This window comes from Lithobates pipiens, unplaced genomic scaffold (genome assembly GCF_037356315.1).
Source record: "Lithobates pipiens isolate NorthernLeopardFrog02 unplaced genomic scaffold, aLitPip1_a1.2 Scaffold_22, whole genome shotgun sequence".
NCBI lineage: Eukaryota > Metazoa > Chordata > Amphibia > Anura > Ranidae > Lithobates > Lithobates pipiens.
Genome location: NW_027507784.1, coordinates 82,395,620 through 82,412,774, shown reverse-complemented (window position 1 = coordinate 82,412,774; position 17,155 = coordinate 82,395,620). Strand labels below are relative to the sequence as shown.

The 17,155-nt window shown below is 43.2% G+C and overlaps 1 protein-coding gene across 1 annotated transcript in view; it reads right to left on the bottom strand.

Moving 5' to 3' along the window:
- The window catches only part of MGAT5 (alpha-1,6-mannosylglycoprotein 6-beta-N-acetylglucosaminyltransferase), a 263,857-nt gene that overhangs the window by 31,265 nt on the left and 215,437 nt on the right, over nt 1–17,155 (bottom strand). Inside the window, exon 11 of the mRNA XM_077447804.1 lies at nt 13,417–13,550. Within this exon, the coding sequence (XP_077303930.1) occupies nt 13,417–13,550 (134 nt within the window). The remainder of the gene's footprint in view (nt 1–13,416; nt 13,551–17,155) is intronic.

Genomic DNA, 17,155 nt, shown 5'->3' with positions numbered 1-17,155 from the left:
TTCCAAAACATCTGGGGTGCCAAGGTTCGCCATCACTGGCCTAGGCCATCTTTATGTAGAGCTACAATTCTTTCAGATACTGAGTTCTTTGCCATGAGGTGCCATGTTGAACTTCCAGTGACCAGTATGAGAGAGTGAGAGCGATAACACCAAATTTAACACACCTGCTCCCCATTCACACCTGAGACCTTGTAACACTAAATGAGTCACATGATACTGGGGAGGGAAAATGGCTAATTGGGTCCAAATTTGGACATTTTCACTTAGGGGTGTACTCACTTTTGTTGCCAGCGGTTTAGACATTAATGACTGTGTTGAGTTATTTTGAGGGGACAGCAAATTTACACTGTTATACAAGCTGTACACTCACTACTTTACATTGTAGCAAAGTGTAATTTCGTCAGTGCTGTCACATGAAAAGGTAATAAAATATTTTCAAAAATATGAGGGGTGTACTCATCTTTGTGAGATATTGAATATACACCTTTATACTTACACTTGCATATACACACACACCCTGACCTTTAAACCTTACTTGACCCAAACAATAACCTAGATCAAACCTTGATCTAGATATTTAATATTTCTCTGCAAGGAGCTCTCTCCAATCAGAGAGAAACACGGGCAGGCATCACAATGACTGATCACCGTGGTAGCCAGAGGCTACCACAGCAATCAAGTGACCCGGAATTGGGAGCTCTGGGTCCCGATAGTTCATTATGGGTCCGGGGCTGTCAATAAGATCCAGGTCTCTATGCTTGGAGTGCTGTGCACAAAGGGAGCTTTACAAATATCCGGCCCCACAGCAAATTTGTGTTATGACGGCGTCAAGGGGTTAAAAGAAAATTACAGTGGTCTTCATATGTTTAACCACTTGCCACCTGCGCTATAGCCAAATGACAGCTACAGTGCGGGCTTACTTTGCCTGGAGGGTGTCCATTGACATCTTCCTGTGATCACGGGTGCGCATTGTGATCGCTGAGTCCAAAGGACTCAGCTGATCACAGATCGGGGATAAAGAGACAATCACAGGCCCTTTACCATGTGATGATATGTCAGCCAATGACAGCTGATCACAGGATGTAAACACAAGCAGGTTATCGGCTTTTCTTTCCTCATGCTGACAGCGTGAGGAGAGATTGAGAGCCAATAACCACCTTGAGTTAAAGTGGAAGTAAACCCATAAATTTAAACAGTTAAAAAAAAAAGGCATGCCGGGAATGCTAACTGCACATTGGCTGTGCTCTCAGCCAAACTATAAAACCATCCAATGGCTGGTGTCATAACGAATCACATGTGCAGCACCATAGCAGTTGAAGATTAAACAGAGGCAAAGATGGCAGCTTCCTTGGCTGAAAACGATAGGGGAGTTTACTTCCACTTTAAAGGGACAATGGCACTGATCATCAGTGCAGTCCATCCAGTGCTGCCAGTATCGCCTATCAGTACCCATAACTGCTGCCCATCGGTGCCATCTATCAGCGCACATTAGTGAAAGAGAAAAAAAGTACCCGTTTGCAAAATGATCCAATACACTATGAAAAAAAATTTTTTTGTTTGTTTAGTAAAAAATAAAACATTTGTGTTCAAATACCACCAAAAGAAAGCTATATTTCTGGCAGATAAAAAAAAATTCATATAGATACAGTGTTGCATGACTGCGCAATTGTTGTTCAAAGTGTGTCACCACTGAAAATTAGCCTGGGCAGGAAGAGGGTGAAAATGCCCAGTAGGCAAGCGGTTAAAGAGCCTCCGTTCCCAGTGGATGCCTGTTACAGAGGAAATGTGTTGAGATGGTTTTTGTGATGTCACTACACATGAGCCTGCTGGCGAGGTCTGTGGCTGTGTGGGATATTTGTCTGTTTTTCTTCTGATCCTTTATAAACATGGAAGTGCAATGATACTTTTTAAATAAATGATGTTCTTGCATACTGCACTATGAAGCTTCTTCCATCTGTTAGCCTCTATGCTTGAGAGAATCTATAGCGGCATCATAGGTGTACGCTGTCTATTGCATTAGGGTGTGCACCCCAAAGCTCAAACACACACTACTGATCACTCACAATGTTCATTCAGAAAGGGAAGGAAGTAAATTACATATTTACCGGCCCCTTTCTCCACTCATCCTTGCAGCAACAGCTGGCGGGAGAGGAGGGAAGCTGTTAGCGCTGCAGGGTGATGGAGGGGAGCCAGGGCAGTAGGGGGAATCAACTGTAAAGGGCGATTAGGGTATGCCTGGGCACCCCTGTGCGCATGTCTGAGCGGTACGCTTTGCATGTATCCAGGATAAAGTGTAACGAATGGAGATGTGAACACACACACACAGAGAGAGAGGGAGTGCTTTTGAAGCAGCCAGGGAGTTGAATCTCCCTGGTGGTTGGAACCTGTTAGAGTTAGATCTCTATAATCTGAGATCCAATCCGTCTGATAAGAGGCTTGTATATGTGGGGAAGGCACCTTGCTGAGCACCAGTCTGTGACGCACTGTTCATTTAAAGAGCACAAACAACTGGACTGTCACCTTTTTCACTGTGGACTGAGTAGGTTTATATTGATTTTACAATTTATACTGTTTTGACATTCAGAATCTAGGAGGGTCCACAATTGCATTTTGTTCACTATAACAATTATTGAACAGGTGGTGCGCTAATTTCTTTTATATATACTTTCAGTCGTGTATTCAGGCTTATATAAGTAGTAGCACCTTTAACAGTTATATTTTCATATATATTTTTACACATATTTTGAGGCACAATCAGGGTGAGAGCAGAATATATATATTTTTTGTTTTATATAAGTGGTTAAATAGCATGTGGTAGTTAAAGGTTCTGTTAAATAATATTTTTTACCAAAGAGCTTGGCAGAGGCAAGCCATAAATTGTACAAGAGCTTTCCAGCGGCTTAAGCCGTTTACAACTTCTATCCAAAAATCATTCCACATGTCATAAATCCTGTGTTATTGGTTGCAGCTGCTGAATGATCACTGAGAAAACAGCTAATGTCCCATCTCAACACTGACATTCATAGTGATAAGTATGTGAGGTTGCGAAGAGAGTGGAAAGGGTTAGAACACCAGTCAGGTTTTTACTGCTATCGGGGGACCTTCAGAGGTTTAGCTGGCCATACATGGAGGGATAAACTGTCCGCAATTCGTAGTGCGGGTGGCCCTGTTGGCACCCGACACTTCTGAATCTAAAAAGCAGAAGAGGGGGGCTGAAAATTGACTGCTGAACAGAGGCTGCATCCAATCAGAAGCAGCTGCTGTGAGTATGCCAATGTCAGAACAGCTAGCAGGGACAATTCCTCCATCAGAACATTTATATATAAAAAAAAAATTTAATGTATGAACGGCATTTCACCCCAAAACAAACATTTATTAAATTGCATGTTACCAATTCTTAGATGTGGTGACTGCATTTTTTTTTTTTTTTTTACAAACAAGGTAAGGGGTCACAGATACTTTAATATTAGGGAAAAAACTTCTAGTTTATGTCCAGCTTTACTCTCACTTCTGCGTCCCTCTTGCAGATGCTCTCACACTTCCCGTCTGGTGAAGACACTCTTGGCAGGGAAAGAGTGACGGTAAAGCTCTCAAAAACGCATCAAAGTAGTAAAGACCTGACATGAGTTCTAAACTAAGTATTAGCTTTGTTTGGTCCATGATTAGTGACAAGGATATGGATGAAGACAAAAGATCACCACTACAAGGGTCTCTAATTGGCGTGAGATATACAGCAGGTATAGAAAAGAAATCACCCCACTCATTTTGTTGCTTTGCATCCTGAAATGAAACAGAATTTGTTTTGTTTTATCCAGCTGCATTTACTCAGTGCAGCTTATAACATTCAGGTGAAAGATATAAAAACAAATTTTCAGAACAAAAAAAAACAGTATCACAGAGTTGAAAAAAGGATCACCCTTCCTTGTGTCAGAATCTTGTTGAACCACCGTTTGCTTTAATTCCAGCCTTTAGTCTGTTGTGATTTGTCTCTACTAACTTTGCACATCTAGACTTTGCAATATTTGCCCGCTCTTTGCAGAACTGCTAAAGTTCCGTTAAATTTGATGGTGAAAGTTTGTGGACTGCAGTCTTCAAGCCATTCCACAGATTTTCAATGGGGTTTAGATCTGGGCTGACTAAGCCATGCAAGAACATTCGCCTTTTTCTTCAACCACTGTGTGGTCATTTTTGCTGTATGCTTTGGGTCATTGTCATACTGGAAAGTAAACCTTCTTCCCATTGACATCTGTCTGGCAGAGGGCGGGAGATTTTCTTCTAGCAATTGACTATTTTGCCCCATCCATTTTTCCTTATATCCAGACAAGTGCTCCAGCCCCTGCTGCAGAGAAACACCCCCATAACAGGATGTAACCGCCCCCCTCCCATAACAGGATGTAACCGCCCCCCTCCCATAACAGGATGTAACCGCCCCCCTCCCATAACAGGATGTAACCGCCCCCCTCCCATAACAGGATGTAACCGCCCCCCTCCCATAACAGGATGTAACCGCCCCCCTCCCATAACAGGATGTTACCGCCCCCCTCCCATAACAGGATGTTACCGCCCCCCTCCCATAACAGGATGTTACCGCCCCCCTCCCATAACAGGATGTTACCGCCCCCCTCCCATAACAGGATGTTACCGCCCCCCTCCCATAACAGGATGTTACCGCCCCCCTCCCATAACAGGATGTTACCGCCCCCCTCCCATAACAGGATGTTACCGCCCCCCTCCCATAACAGGATGTTACCGCCCCCCTCCCATAACAGGATGTTACCGCCCCCCTCCCATAACAGGATGTTACCGCCCCCCTCCCATAACAGGATGTTACCGCCCCCCTCCCATAACAGGATGTTACCGCCCCCCTCCCATAACAGGATGTTACCGCCCCCTCCCATAACAGGATGTTACCGCCCCCTCCCATAACAGGATGTTACCGCCCCCTCCCATAACAGGATGTTACCGCCCCCTCCCATAACAGGATGTTACCGCCCCCTCCCATAACAGGATGTTACCGCCCCCTCCCATAACAGGATGTTACCGCCCCCTCCCATAACAGGATGTTACCGCCCCCTCCCATCTTTAGGAATGGCGTTATTTGGTTGGATTTCCGACAGACATAGTTTGGTGTTGAGGCCAAATAATTCAATTTTAATCTCATCTGACCATAACATTTTATGTGGCCTCAATCTTCAAAGGTGTTTTGGCAAAGCTCAGTGGTGACTGCATGTGGCGTTTGGCTTTTTTCTTGCAATCCTCCCATACAAGCCACATTTGTGGAGAGAATGTGTGATATTTTTGTTACATGCACACAATGACCACTCTGTCAAATTCCTGCAACTGCTACAGAGATGCTGTAGGCCTCTTGATGGCCTCCCTGACCAGTTTCTTCCTGGCCTAGTTCACCTAGCAGTAGCTCCGGTCCTGCATATATGACATGGTATTATAGTACTGGCACTTACAGAACTGCTACAAGATTACATACAGTGTACCAACAACGGATTAAAGCGTTTGATAAAGCCATTATATAGATACACGTATATACTTTTACACAGTGAAAGTATATATTTGTATTTTTTTTTTTAATCCTCATATCTTGCTTACCACCAATCCAGAGATGTAGGTCACCTTAAGAGTGAGCTTATGTAGTGTAACCGAAACCATATGGTATTTTCTTCACTCAAAGCCCAGTAAAAAGGGAAATGAGCGCAGAGACTTGATCAATCTGGTTGGCTCACTGGCTGAACATATGGAGGGAAGCTTAAAGTGGTTGTAAACCCAAGAAAAATAACCTGCAAGACAAAGGCATAATGAGCTAGTATGCATAGCATACTAGCTCATTATGCATTACTTACCTTAGAGCGAAGCCCCCGCAGGGGTCTTCGCTCACCACTCCGGTCGGCAACATCGCTCCCGGAGTTACTTCTGGGTATTGCGGGCTCCACTGCATCCGAGCACCACAAACCAAAAATGCTGTTCAATTCAGTTCTGGATATTCAAAGCAACCTCCCTGAATAAGGGTAGAGGAGTCAAGTAGCATTTAATTCCTGGAGTCCATCTGCCATTAGCTCAGGCATGCAGACAGGAGGATGTGCTTAGCTGAGAAAAAACACTCCTCTCCTTCTGAGGACTCCTGGGCTGTATGATGTAATTTGCCTAGGCATGGGCCCAGGAGGTCATAATAAATATAAAAAAAATAAATAAAAAAAATTAAGATTAAAACAATTATGACATCCTTTACTAATGCCACCAGGACAATGATTATAAATAACCAGTGTCCCCCTCAATACTTGGCCCTTGCACTAATCTAAACTAACTGCTGAAGTACAATTAATCTAACTGGTTCAGTATACGGTCTGTGGCCTAAATGTGATGAAAGCTACTGATCTGCTATTTGGTAATCTAGACAAGGATGAAGCCCCATCTAGCTCTACAGCTAAAGCAGTTTTTATTAAGATGCAGAAAAGAAGATAAACTAGGAGAATAAAGCTGGTCACTGACCCTACAGGACAGCCAGACATGTAGGCATTCGCTGACAGTCCTCAGTGATCAACTCCAAAAGTAAACAATTTAAAGTTCTTTTGACCTGGGGATCCTGCCAGCAACATTTCCTGTCCTACAGTGAGGACACCCACTGTACTGTATCTATGGAGTGATACCTATAGCAATGTTGGCACACGTGGGCTGAATGTCGGGCAACATCGGCCAGTTCAATAAAAACCGACTGACATTCGACAGAAGTCGGCCGAGCAAGCTGGAAAACCAGCAGCTGACCGGCTCCCAAAATATACATCTTACCTACAGGCAAGCCCTATTATAGGCTATTATAGGCTTACCTTTAGGTAAAAATCACAAAGCGGGTTTACTATCACTTTAATGCATTCTATGCAATAAAGGGGAAAAACCTTCTGTGCTGTAGAATTCACGTGAGCCCGATTGAATCCAGCAATGTGCACAGGAGCAGTGGCTCTTTCCAACATCTGACTCCTCCCTGAGCAAATTGATAGCAGCGGGAGCCATTGGCTCTCATTGATCTCAATCAAATGCTGTGCAGAGTGAGCAGGGCCAAGCTGCCCACTCTGTCAAAGTGGATTGTAAAGTCTTTTTTTCCCCCCTATAAAAACAGGTTATACATACCTGCTCTATTGCAGTGGATTTACACAGAGTAGCGCCGATCCTCCTCTTCTCGGGTCCATCTCTGGGACTCCTGGCCTCTCCCTCCTGTTCAGTGCCCCCACAGCAAGCAGCTTGCTATGAGTGCACCCGCGCTGAGTCACAGCTCTGTGTCCAGACAGGGAGCCCCGACCTGGCTCTGCCCCTATCTTCCCTGATTGGCTAGCTGACTGACAGCAGCAGGAGCCAATGGTGCTGCTGCTGTGTTTCAGCCAATCAGGAAGGAGAAACTAAATGGCTGAGACCCTCATGGACATCGCTGGACAGAGAGGGAGTTCAGGTAAGTGTTAAGGGGACTGCTGCAGACAGAAGGCATAAAATGCATTAAGAAAAAAAAAACTTCTGCCTTTACAACCCCTTTAATAGATGCAGGCAGGGTGGCTCAGGAGCAAGCCCGCCTGGGAGCACCTACGGAAAGCAGTGGCTGAAGAGAAGCCAGGAGCTCCATCGGGGGATGCCAGAAGAGGGGGATCGAGGCTGTTCTGTTCAAAACCATTACACAGAGCAGGCAAATTAATTTCTTTTTTAAAAGATGAATCTTCAAAGTACAACTAAAAAGGTAACATTTTTTTTCTCTCTTTTTTTTTTTATAGCGTGAACAGGGATTGGAAGGCTTGTCAGTTTTTACTGCTCACTGTGCCCCCGTTAGGGAGATTCGACTTCTCTATTTGTCCTGTTTTTTTACCATTAGCGGTGAAACAAAGAAAATTCACAACTTTGGGTCGTCACCAGAAGAGTAAGAGGTGAAATCTTTCAATGAGGATACTAGTTCTGGTGACCTGGGGGTCCCCAAGAAATTCCCCTAATATGTGCAGGGAGTTCCTTTCACTTCCTGTTTGGCTATGGGACAGGAAGCGAAAACTCCCCAATGGAACAGATGGCGAAAAAAAAACCTGCCGGGTCGAAATGAAAAAAAAATAAAAAAAAATGTTTTGCCCATAGTTCTACTTTAATGTCGCTATAATGCCAGTCTTCAGGTAAATGGAGCATCTTGTAGACAGTGGGATTCATTTTCGCTTTTCCTTTTTATAGAATTTTTGTTTATTCCAGACCTCCCCTAATCATGGCTTGGCAGTACAGCAAGGAATGAAAACACTTTGGAGAACCATTCGGTACATTATGTAACGGTCTAGTGACTCCTGTACCCATTTATTTGGTGCTCTTTACAGAGAAGCAAGCAGCTAGAATTTAATTTTTCATCCAAAATTCAGATAAAAGAAAAAAAAAAAAAAAACACGGCGCCCGTCTTGCTTCTTGCGTTTGATTTTGGGAAACAGATGAAAAATTAGGATTAAGCTACTCACTTATTAATGATCTGAAAGTATCCTGGCTCAAGTGTCCAATGTAAAAGTACAGGCTGTACTTGAAGTGCTCTGCAACCATTTATATATTTAAAAAAAAAAAATTCAAACAAAAAAAAAAAAACGTTTTTTAAATGCTACTAGTTAACTACCTACACAGTACCCTTGGTCACCCCCTGCACAGGAGGGGCATCAATAGCAGCTAATTAGGCTTTGCTGCATATATGTGCTGGCAGGAAACATACCAACAAGAGAAATTAAAGTAGTATGGCCAAAGTGCTTTTGGCCATACTGCTCATTTTGGTCGCAGGAGCACAATTGTGCTCTCCTTTGAGCCAGAATCAGTCAACAGCGAGCTCAAGCCCGCTGTCAGCTGACATTACAGAGCCACTCCAGACTCTGGAGGGATCCCGACAATAATGCCTTACAACCAGCTGGCTCAGCCTCACAGTGCGCTGCCGAGTGCCTGAGCCAGCCACTCCTGCCACTTCATCTGCCCGGCGCTCCAGTGAGTGCTGGAGGGGCAGAGCACAGAGCAGTGGCTGACAGTCACCGATTTGTCCTCAGAGAACGGAGCAATCAGCTGTCAGGTGATCGATCAGTTCTCGAGCTGAGCGCTGGCGGGAGGGCAGGTAGGCAAGTTTTTTATTTTTTTATTCTCGCACTTCTCCTTTAACAGACTGAGCAGAGGGATGACCTCATCCCTGTGTTGCTCCTGAGTGTAATCAGTAGCATGAAGACACAAAGCAGCACTTCTAGCTGTGAAGAGGAATGTAGATCATTCTCAAAGCATGCTTAGGAATGTTAATTTAAAGTCCGCAGGCGAGAATCTGTTACACGGAATGCATTGCTTTGCATAGATTTCTTTTAATAGTATGAAGACAAAAAAAAAAGTACAATTTGTACATCTAACTAGGCTTTAGTCAGGTAAATATAAAATAATGTAAATATATATTACAGATATTCACTTCAATCCAACACAGCTCTAGTTTGTCAAGTCATCTTTATCATCTCGCTGCAAAAGATTTCAGAGAGAAAGTCTGAAAGGAAACCACTTCTGTTTTGCTCTTTAGAAAACCCAGAAAAGCTTTGTGAACTTTAGGCTATAGTAGCATGCTTATTTGTAAGATCAGATTTATAAAAGGTCCAAAAATAAACTTAAACCTAAACTCCAAGCAGATACAAAAGTCAATTGAATGCAGCTCTGTATTAAATCGATACATCAATAAATGGTGGAATTCTGAATTTGACCAGAGCTCAGACTTGAAGGAGCTGATCAGCTGTGCTGCAGTACTCTGTTCTAGCAAGAGACAAGCTTATGTGAAAGTGGTTGTAAACCAATTACAACCACTTTAACCTACAGATAAGCCTAGATTAAGACTCAACTGTGGTGCAAGAAATATCTCCCAAACCTAAGAATATTTGCAGAAATAGCAGCACCGATTTCTATGGCGCATGTGCCGTAGACATCGGGCGCAGGCGCACTGAGCGTGGCATTTCTAATGGCGATCATGCCGTTCGTGGCGGCACCAGCGTGCATGCGCGGGAGTGACATCATTGCTGCTTCGGCCAGTCACAGTGCCGGAGCAGCGATACCCGGAAGACACGCCGAGTCAACATGTCAGCGACGGAGGAGGCGAACGAGGGTCGTTTTGGGGGCTTCGATCTCAGGCAAGTAATTCATAATGAGCTAGTATGTTTTTTTTTTTTAAAGAGGGTTTACTTCCTCTTGAGATGAGAGCAGAGAGATGAACCCATCAGTTTACCGTTTCTCTTTTCACAGTCCAATTGCAGGTTGTGGAAGGGCCAAAACCTGTGTTGACCAAAGCAGAGAACAACCAGGTCTCCTGCCAGTGTATGCTGTATGACATGAGACTTGACAGAAATTCAAATCCTTGGCAGGTTCCTCTGTATGCATGTCATCTGTATTTAGCCATTTGCCTCAAGGGGAAAAAAAAAAATGAAATGAAGCCAAAAACCATTCTCTCCAATGTAAACCAAGCTGATTTATCTGACTCTTTATAGAGATAAATACATGTTAAAAAAATACTTGCCAAGCACGAGTTCCTGACAAGGTGGATGATTTATAAAAGCTGCGCTGTACCATAAAACAGAAGTACAAAAAACAATGAATTTGTTCATCTGAGACACGGGCCAAGTTGACCTTAACAGGGCCAAGTTGACCTTAACAGGGGTGTAGCACTATTCAGGGGCAAAGCAAACAGATGTTATCACAAAACAAATCCTGGTGATGATGGAACAATTGTATGCCAAGGGCTTGCCCACATCCCAACAGAATCAGACAGTGGAGGAGAGGGGGACTGGAAATAAGGCAATTAATTTACCTTCTCAACTCTTCAATAAAACGTATAGTTCACCCAATGCAGTAGGGAGGGGGCAATGCAAGTGTAAGTGTCGCCTGCCAAGACTTCAGTTTGGAAAGTATAGTTTTTCAAAGTTTTTTCACCTTAATGCATTCCATGCATTAGGGTGAAAAATCTTTTATTGCAGTAGCCCCCCCCCATCCCAGCCCCTTTTTTTACTTACCTGAACTCGTTCATTCCAGCAACAGGGACGAGCAGAGCGGCTCCAGCTGCTGTCTCGGGTCCTCATTGGCTGGATTGATAGCAGCAAGAGCATTGGCTCCCGCTGCTGACAATCAAATCCAGCATCATGGGAGACCGGGGGGAGGGGGGAAGAGTCCTGCTGTCTGTCAATAGATGCAGCGCCAGGACTGGGAAGCGCGCCCGCATGAGTGCCCCCAGGGAATGTGGGTTTTTCACTCGAGAAGAGGAGGCACCAGGAGCACCCCAGAAGAGGAGGGTCGGGGCCACTCTGCAAAACCCTCAGAGGTGGCAAGTATGACCCTTGCACAAAAAAAAACCCTTTACAACCCCTTTAACCACTTGCTTACTGGGCATCTAAACCCCCCTTCTGCCCAGAGCAATTTTCAGTTTTTAGTGATGTCAATCTTTGAATGACAGACAATTGCGGTCATACAACACTGTACCCAGATTTCATTTTTATCTTTCCCCCCCCACAAATAGAGCTTTCTTTTGGTGGTATTTGATTAACGCTGGTGTTTTTTTTTTTGCTAAAAATGTTTTAAAAAAGACAATGTTTTTAAAACAAAAATACAAAACAGTTTTATATTTTATTAAAACATTTTGCAAACAGGTATTTTTCTCCTTCACGGATGTATGCTGATGAGGCTGCACTGATGGGCACCGATAGGTGGCACTCTTTGCTGGCACTTAACATGGGCACTGATTTGTGGCACTTGCAGGCGGTACTGGTGGGCACATACCATGCCTCATCGGGACCGATGTCCCTGCAAACTGAAGCCGGTGATCGGCTTTTTTTCTTCTCGGGCTGACAGCGCGTGAAGAAAACGATTACAGTTCCTCTGTTTACATCACGTGATCAGCTGTCATTGGCAGACAGCTGATCACATGGGAAGGGGTCAGGATTGACCCCTTACTCGGTTCTGTGATCATCCGAGTCTCGTTGACTCGGGTGATCACAGTGCGCAGGGCGTGGTGAGGCTGCAAAGGGGAGGACGTCAATAGACGTACTCCCGGCTATAGCGCAGATCTGAATGGGTTAAAGACTAAGTTCACCTTTCTGAACATGTTCCATCCATATTTACTGTTTAAAATCATTATGCACCTCATTTCCCCCCCCTTTCTGTGACAGCAGGTGGGGTATCTTCTCACTGCACCCGCTGTCACAATTTCAAAGCAGTGCGGGAGCGGCAGTTTCTTGTGAATGAATAGACTACAAGCACTGTCAGCCATTGCGGCTGACGGCTTGTAGTTCACAATGAACTACAAGGGCACAGGTGGGCGCTCTCATAAATCACCGATCTTTCAGCTCTCAAGTAACTGCCTGCAGGTATCAGAGGTACAGGCAGACCTGAGATTGCACCCGTGATCTGCTAATTGTATGTGCAATGCTATTCAGGCTGCTTGGGGGAGAAAAAAAAAAAAAAAAGGTTTCTTCTCTCTCACTTATCCTTTAAATTCACCTTTTCAGAAAAAAAAATTAAAAAAACGTAAACACCGTAAACAAACAGCGAGGGAATATAAAAGGCGTTCCTCAGACCCACACAAATGCCGCTGTTCCACTCAGGTCAGGGACTGCCAAAGATCTCAGAAGCCTTCCGGTTCCATTGCATCTGCTTTGACTTGCAGACTCCAATTACCCATAGTTTGCACCATCTGTACTACTGACACCCCCACCCCCCCGTACTCTATGGGTGATGAGATGTCTGTGCCCATGCAGCCATTGTAGTGGTCCAGGGATTTGAAATCGCCACTTTTCCCCTGCAAGGCTTCGGGAACAGAGCAGAGCATCGCTCCCATCCCTACTGGAAGTGTTGCAGAAAGAGAAAGACAAAAGGAGATTTCCCGGGACTGCTGCACTGCCAGCTCATCACCCACCCAAGAACAGCGGGGACCAGGGGAGAGTGTGGAGGGTGTAAAAGATTTATTCACCTTTTTATTTTTTCTGAAAAGGTGAACTAATCCCTTAAACACACTTTGTAGCTACACATAAAAGATTAGCTTGATGTAAACACAGCTAAGACTACTGCTGATAGCTTTGCCAAGTTCTGCCCACATATCATCTGAACAGTAGACACTACCAAATACCCAATTATAAAAAACACTAGTATGTAAATTATATAAAATCAATAGTACGGTATGTAACTATACGCATATCCTACACACACAAGAACCATCCGATTACGTAACTTAGCATTGTGTCTTCTGGATTGTATTTAGGAGTTTCAAATTGAGGCACAAATCACATTCCTCAGCACAAAACAGCAGGTTTTTTTTTTTTTTTTTTAAACATGTACAGACTCTGAAAATACAAATCTGGATGCTTCATCGGCACAGCATGATGGTTGCTCAATGAAAAAAAAAAAAAAGGAACGTACCTTCCAGAAATTATCAACTTTGCCGTAAACAAGAGACTGGTTCTGTCGCTTGATGTCGTTCATGTGTCTGATGTCGCTGGCATTCAGATGTTGCTCCACCACAAACCCCAGGAAGCTGTTATCTGGTGTGTGAGCTGTATGGGAGGGGAATACAACATGCTGTAAATACAGATAGGTCTTGTAAGGCAATGGAATAGATTTAATAAAATGAGTGTGCAAATCTGGTGAAGCTCTGCATAGAAGCCAATCAGTTTCCAGCATTTTTTTTTTTTTTTTGTCAAAGCTTAATTGAACAAACTGAAGTTAGAAGCCGATTGGCTACAATGCACAGCTGGTAAAAAAAACAAAAAAAAAAACAAACATTTGCATGCTGCTCCTGCAAAACCTTTACACAGAGGAGGTAAGTAGAACATGTTAGTTTTTAAAAAATGCCTTTAAAACAAAACCCTTTTGCTAGTATAAAAAAATTTCATGCAGCAGCCACCTGTAAAAGAAGTTGCTGAATACTTAACTGTCCAGCGAGTAGCAAGTTAATGCTTCTCTACTGTAGAACTATGGGTACAACTCAGACCCTCTGGCTGTGTTGGGTAGTTTTTCTCCTGCTGCACCAAGTTTCAAAGGGGGATGGGGAAAACCCCCCTTGAAACAGCACATAAGAACGTGGCAATCAGCTAGAACTCTCTCCCGGTCACCATTCTTCTCGGTGTCAGAAAAACTTGTCAGAAGTTATTCATGCCGATAGAGGAACGAGGCAGCGGACATAAATTACACTTTGGCTCTGGATTGAGACACTATAGAGGGATGGGCTTTGTTCAGATTTTACAGTTTGGTCCATATTTATATATATATATATATATATATATATATATATATATATATATATATACACACACACACACACACACACACTATATATATATATATATATATATATATATATATATATACACATATACATACATACACACATATATATACATATATAAACAAGGGCACAATTTTAGTTTTTTTTCAGGTATTTACCAAAACATATTTAAGCTATAGTTCTATAATGGATATGGGCTAATATGCACACTCTCGTTTAATTTGAGGGTATGTACATCCAAATCGGAGGAAGAGTTTAAGAATTACAGCTCTTAATAGCCATCCCCCGTTTTTTGAAAATAAATTGGACAAGTGAATCAAAAGTGGTTTCATGGCCAGGTGTGCGCTACTCCTTCGTTTCTTTATCAATTAAGCAGGTTAAAGGTCTGGAGTTGATTCTAAGTGTGGCATTTGCATTTGGAATTTCTGCAAACAGGCCATTGTAAGACTTCAAAAATGAAACTAATCCATCAGAGAGATAGCAGCAACATTAAGAGTGGCCAAATCAACAGTTTGCTACATTCTGAAGCAGGAAGAACACACTGATGAGCTAAGCAACATAAAAGCATCCTCTCTATGGTAAAGAAAAACCCCTTCATATCATCCAGACAAGTAAAGGACATGCTCCAGGAGGTGGGCGTATCATTGTCAAAGTCTACAACAAGAGAAGACTTCACAAAAGCAAATACAGAGGGTTCACCACAAGGTGCAAACCATTCACAAGCCTGAATAGAAAACCCAGATTAGACTTTGCCAAAAATAAAAAAGCCAGACCAGTTCTGGAAAAGCATTCTTTAGAGGGATTAAATAATAATCTGTACCAGAATGACTGGAAGAAAAAAAAAAAAAAAAAGTGTGGAGATGGCGTGGAACAGTTCATGATCCAAAGCAAGCAACGTCGTCACATGGTGGAGCTTGCAGTGTGAAAGCATGGGCATGCATGACCTGGTCAGCCCAGATCCAGCCAAAGTTGATTGGATGGAGCTTCACAGTACAGATGGACAAGGATTCAATCCACTGCAAAGGAAAACCAGGAGCTTTTGAGGGAAAAGAAGTGGAATATTCTGCAATGGCTGAGTCAATCACCTAATCTCAACCCAATTGAGCATGCATTACACTTGCTGAAGGCAAAAAACCCCACAAATAACTGAAGACAGCTGCAGTTAGAGCCTGGCAAAGAATCAGAAAGGAGGAAACCCAGTCTTTTGTAATGTCCACAGGTTCCAGACTGTCATTGCCAATAAAGGATTCAACAAAATATTAAAAATAAACATTTTATTTATGATTATATTCATTTGTCCAATTACATTTGAGCCCCTGAAAACGGGGAGACGGTTTATAAAAAATGGTTGCAGTTCCTAAAATGTATACTTGATATTTATGTTCAACCCCTTGAATTAAAGCTGAAAGTCTGCACTGTTTCGTTTTAATTTTATTCTGGTGGCACACAGAGCCAAAAGTATGAAAATTGTGCCCGTGTTCAAATATATATGGATCACTTTAACTGCTTCCCGACCGTCTCACGCAGATATACTGCAGCAGAAGGACACGTACAGGCAGAATCACGTACCTGTACATTGCCGTTTAAGAGGTGGGGTGCGGGCCCACACCGGGAGCTTCCTGAGCGGGTCCTGCGGATTGTCTCACCGAGAGGAGGAATGGGGAAATGCTAATGTAAACAAGCATTTCCCTGTTCTGCTTAGTGATAAGTGTAATCTGGAGCAATGATTAGTGTTGTATCACACACAGCCCCCCCCCCCCCCCCAGTTAGAATCACTCCCTAGGACGGTGAACCTTGGCACCCCAGATGTTTTGGAACTACATTTCCCATAATGCCCATGCACTCTGCAGTGTAGTTGAGCATCATGGGAAAAGTAGTTCCAAAACATCTGGGGTGCCAAGGTTCGCCATCACTGCCCTAGGACACACTTAACCCCTATAGCGCCAACTAGTGGTTAATCCCTTCACTGCCAGTCACATTTACACAGTAATCAATGCATTTTTGATTGCACTGATCGCTGTATAAATGTGAATGGTCCAAAATTGCGCCAAAAGTGTCCCATCTGTCCGCCATGTTGCCTTCTTGATAAAAAATCGCAGATTGCCACCATTACTAATTAAAAAAAAAAAAAGAAGAATAAACACGCCTTAAAAAAAATAAAAATAAAAAGTTAAAAAATAATGTTTTTTTTCAAAATTTTTTTTTTTTTATAGCACAAAAAAAAAAAAAAAAAAAAAAAACGCAAAGGTGATCAAATTCCACCAAAATAAACCTCTATTTGTGGGGAAAAAAAAAAAATATAAAAAAAAAAAAAAAAAAAAATGGATGTCAATTTTGTTCTGGAGCCACGTCGCAAGACCACGCAATTGTCAGTAAAGCGAAGCTGTGCTGAATCGCAAAAACGCTCTGGTCTATGGCAGCCAAATGGTTCCGGGGCTTAAGTGGTTGATAGAGAAGGAATATACCCTCAATCAAGTCTTGATTGTCAAGTCCGTCTTCCTGTACCTCGTAGCCAGTTGCAGACATTCCCGTCCTTGTGTCACTGGGGCAGAAAGACAGCTTCATTACCTCACTCGCCCCCCCCCCCCCCCCCCCCAAATGTGATTAGATGGCAATAAATTAAAGAAAATATTTTGCCTGCAGTTTATCTTTAAAACCTTGCCTGTATTCTACAGAAGCACTGCATTTCTGTGCACCGCAGAGACAATTCCAATTGAAGAACTGCATGCATCCCGGATTACCATAACATATCCGTTCCCCGATTCTTTCCCTTTGTCAGCAGAGCAGAAAAATGATATGCCGTGCGCAACGGCCCTAAAAGTTATTTTTTTATTATTACTTTGGAGCAGAATGCTGGACAAGGTGAAAAAGGGC